The sequence below is a fragment of the Laccaria bicolor genome, genomic scaffold (assembly GCF_000143565.1).
Source record: "Laccaria bicolor S238N-H82 LACBIscaffold_230 genomic scaffold, whole genome shotgun sequence".
Classification (NCBI taxonomy): Eukaryota; Fungi; Basidiomycota; class Agaricomycetes; order Agaricales; family Hydnangiaceae; genus Laccaria; species Laccaria bicolor.
Genome location: NW_001890088.1, coordinates 8,114 through 10,918, shown reverse-complemented (window position 1 = coordinate 10,918; position 2,805 = coordinate 8,114). Strand labels below are relative to the sequence as shown.

General features: G+C 46.9%; 2 protein-coding genes across 2 annotated transcripts; one reads left to right on the top strand and one right to left on the bottom strand.

Moving 5' to 3' along the window:
• Positions 1-1,354: 1,354 nt before the first annotated feature.
• Positions 1,355-2,183, top strand: LACBIDRAFT_336009 (uncharacterized protein; the record flags this gene model as incomplete). Its single annotated transcript, XM_001890935.1, has 4 exons — positions 1,355-1,476; positions 1,539-1,640; positions 1,867-1,980; positions 2,111-2,183. The coding sequence occupies 4 exons, from the start codon at positions 1,355-1,357 to the stop codon at positions 2,181-2,183; spliced, it is 411 nt and encodes a 136-aa protein (XP_001890970.1).
• Positions 2,184-2,238: 55 nt separating this feature from the next.
• Positions 2,239-2,489, bottom strand: LACBIDRAFT_302996 (uncharacterized protein; the record flags this gene model as incomplete). The annotated part of the gene is made up of 2 exons (XM_001890932.1): positions 2,239-2,381; positions 2,438-2,489. 2 exons carry the CDS (start codon positions 2,487-2,489, stop codon positions 2,239-2,241), a joined length of 195 nt encoding a protein of 64 aa, XP_001890967.1.
• Positions 2,490-2,805: the final 316 nt, after the last annotated feature.

Below are 2,805 nucleotides of genomic sequence, written 5' to 3'. Positions count from 1 at the left end.
ACGGAGGGGGGCAGATGGAATAGGAGATAGGGCACTCCTCCCAAGGAGGCACATGACAAGGAGATTAGTCAGCAAGTAGCATGTAGACAGCCAAATTACCCAAGAGGTGTCAGATCCACTGATTCTGGCCATCAGATCCATTTATGACAAAGCACAAGCAGTGATATCCAAAGGATGGCATGTCAGCGGCATCTAGCATTCCCATCAACTCCGCTGCACAAGTGTTTGAGCGTTGATTTTGAGTCCAAGGCTTGTGTACCACAGGATATCACCTATTCATAGTATTCACAAAACTACATCAAATCAAAGGTAATGTAAATTGTGCTAATTCTTGAAGAAGAAGCGAGGATAATATATGGGAAGACAATTTCAAAGAAAGACATTTGAGTTGGTAGCAACACTGCGAAAAAAAGATGGTGGGTGGTGAATTGACGGCATTGGTAGTTGAATAGATGGGATTAGAATTTAATGATAAAATGACAAAGGATTGGTATTTTTCTCCCTCGGCCTCTACCTCGCTCATTGGGATTCTGGGAAGTAAGATAGAAGATACAACTTACAGCTTACAACGGGTTTGCATAGTGCACATCAGTCATGGTGCTAGCCCTTGTCTATCATCTGGAATGCCTAGTCTTGTTCCTTCCCCTTCACCTAGAGTGATTTTTTCACAGAACTCTTGGAGTTGCGAAGAACGAGAGATCATGAAGGGGAGCAATATTGTCAGTAGGAGTATTTTAATCAATTTGATTGAACAAGGAGGTACAGTCATCCACCTGCTAATGATACACCCAAAATGAGAAATTAGCTTCAACAGATTTGAGCACAACCTTTCTCTACAAAAACTACATAAAAATCTCAGATAAATTCCTGTCTATCACTGTACCAAATTTCAGAATGTTTCACCCACATTTCACAAAGAAAAATTAAGATTATGGGTGTATCATTGAGGGGTGTGACTGTATTTGGCTATTTCTGAAAAACAGTCCATTTTGTATGCTCCACAGCTTTGCCAATTCTGCCTCAATTGCATCCAAATTATGTACGGTGGTAGATATGAGTTTGTACTACTTGTTACAACTTGTTTCATAAAAATCGGTCTAGTATTGAGTGAGATATTGACTAGTCAAAAGTGTATCAAATGGGGGTGGCATATCATTAAGGGGTGGATGACTGCAGAGTAGAATTGTCCGAAGAGAGAGAATGTGGTTTCACAAACTTATTCGACCATTTTCCGAAGCAAGGACGTGTCTGGAGATTCGGACGAGGGTGAATGCAGTACTGATACCATTTTGATTTCATAGAATAAAGCCGCATCGTGCGAGATTCCCTAATATGGTATGAGGGTGGTACCCTCATGCTGTGGGAACAACGGTCGGGATCGGAGGATCAGATGCCTCTTGAAATTACCACCACTTCACCACGCATCTGCATCGTCGGAGGCACTTGTGCCCGTTCCACCGGCTACAGTGGTCACGCGTATGTACTCTCGGCTACCTCCCGGATGTATAAAAGGGCTGCGTTAGCTCTGCTTTCGATAGGATTCCAATCCGCCGTTTACCTTACTACCCTCTCCTCCTCCTCCTCCCTCTCAACGTCAACAGCTTTCGCTCCATCTTGCTCGTCATCAGCGTCCCCGATAGGTAAGCCCTTTTTGTTCACATTGCGTTTTGTTGTCTCTGATTGTCCTCCGCAGCCGTTAACGTCGTCCGCGAAGCCGCCTAGGGTGAGTCTCCCCATCTGCTTCACCTCCCCGCTGTTCTGATACGCTCGCGCATCGTTTCAGGACTCTGCTGGATGTTCTCTGTATTAAGTCAGTGTCGTCTTTAACCCACACATCAACGAAAATGACTTACGTGACATTTATAGTTGGGTGGATGATTCTTCGTCAATGTGTGCGTCCACACTGAATTACTACGCTCTCCTCCCCCTCCTTCTTTTCGACGTCGATGCACTTCATTCCATCTTGCTCGTCCCCGATCAGTAAGCCCTCTCGGTTCACAATGTGTCTTGTCGTCGCTGACGGTCCTCCGCAGTCGTTAAAGTCATCTTGGATGTCGCCCCCCCTCTGCTTCACCTCCCCCTTTGCTGATATACGTGCTCGTCAATTCAGGACCCTATTGGACGATCTCGAGGTCAGGTCAGTATCGTCGTTTAACCCGCACATCAACAAGATGACTTACTAGCCGGGAGTTCTTGGTCAATGTATGCGCCCACGTTGGAGGCATCCGACAGTCCTCATCAACCCCCAGGAACCCTTTCTTCTGCGCCACTAAAGACTTCCGCTGAGGTCGAGTATTGGCCCGGAAGAACGTGCGATCGTGGACTGAAAGTTGGGAAGGTGGTTCGGGCCATGAACGTACGTTGAAGCGAAAGCTCGACACCTTTGTAAGTGACGTTCGTGAGTTTCAGTAGTCGAATGGTGCGGGAGACTACTTACTGAACGTGAAAGCAGACCTTTCCGCTCTGCTGCCCATCCACTTTGAACGCATCGTTATGCCGTTGTCCAACGCCCACGTCCCCGCACTGCCTCGCCGTCGAAACCTCGGAGTAGTGTCGTAGAAGTCCTTTCTTGCGGTCTAGGGGGGTCGCCGTGACTTGTTTGGAAAGCCAGGTGAGCAGGAACGATGTCAATGGAGTTGTAGATCACTTACCCAATGTCAGTCAACCCTCTTGTCGACGTTTCGTCCGTTCAGCCATCATCCTCTCAAATCCACGTCATCGCCATCCCTCGCTAAACCATTGTTACCACCCGCGCGACGTCGTTGAACTTGAAATGTAGTTATTGTTGCATAGAAGGTCGAAATT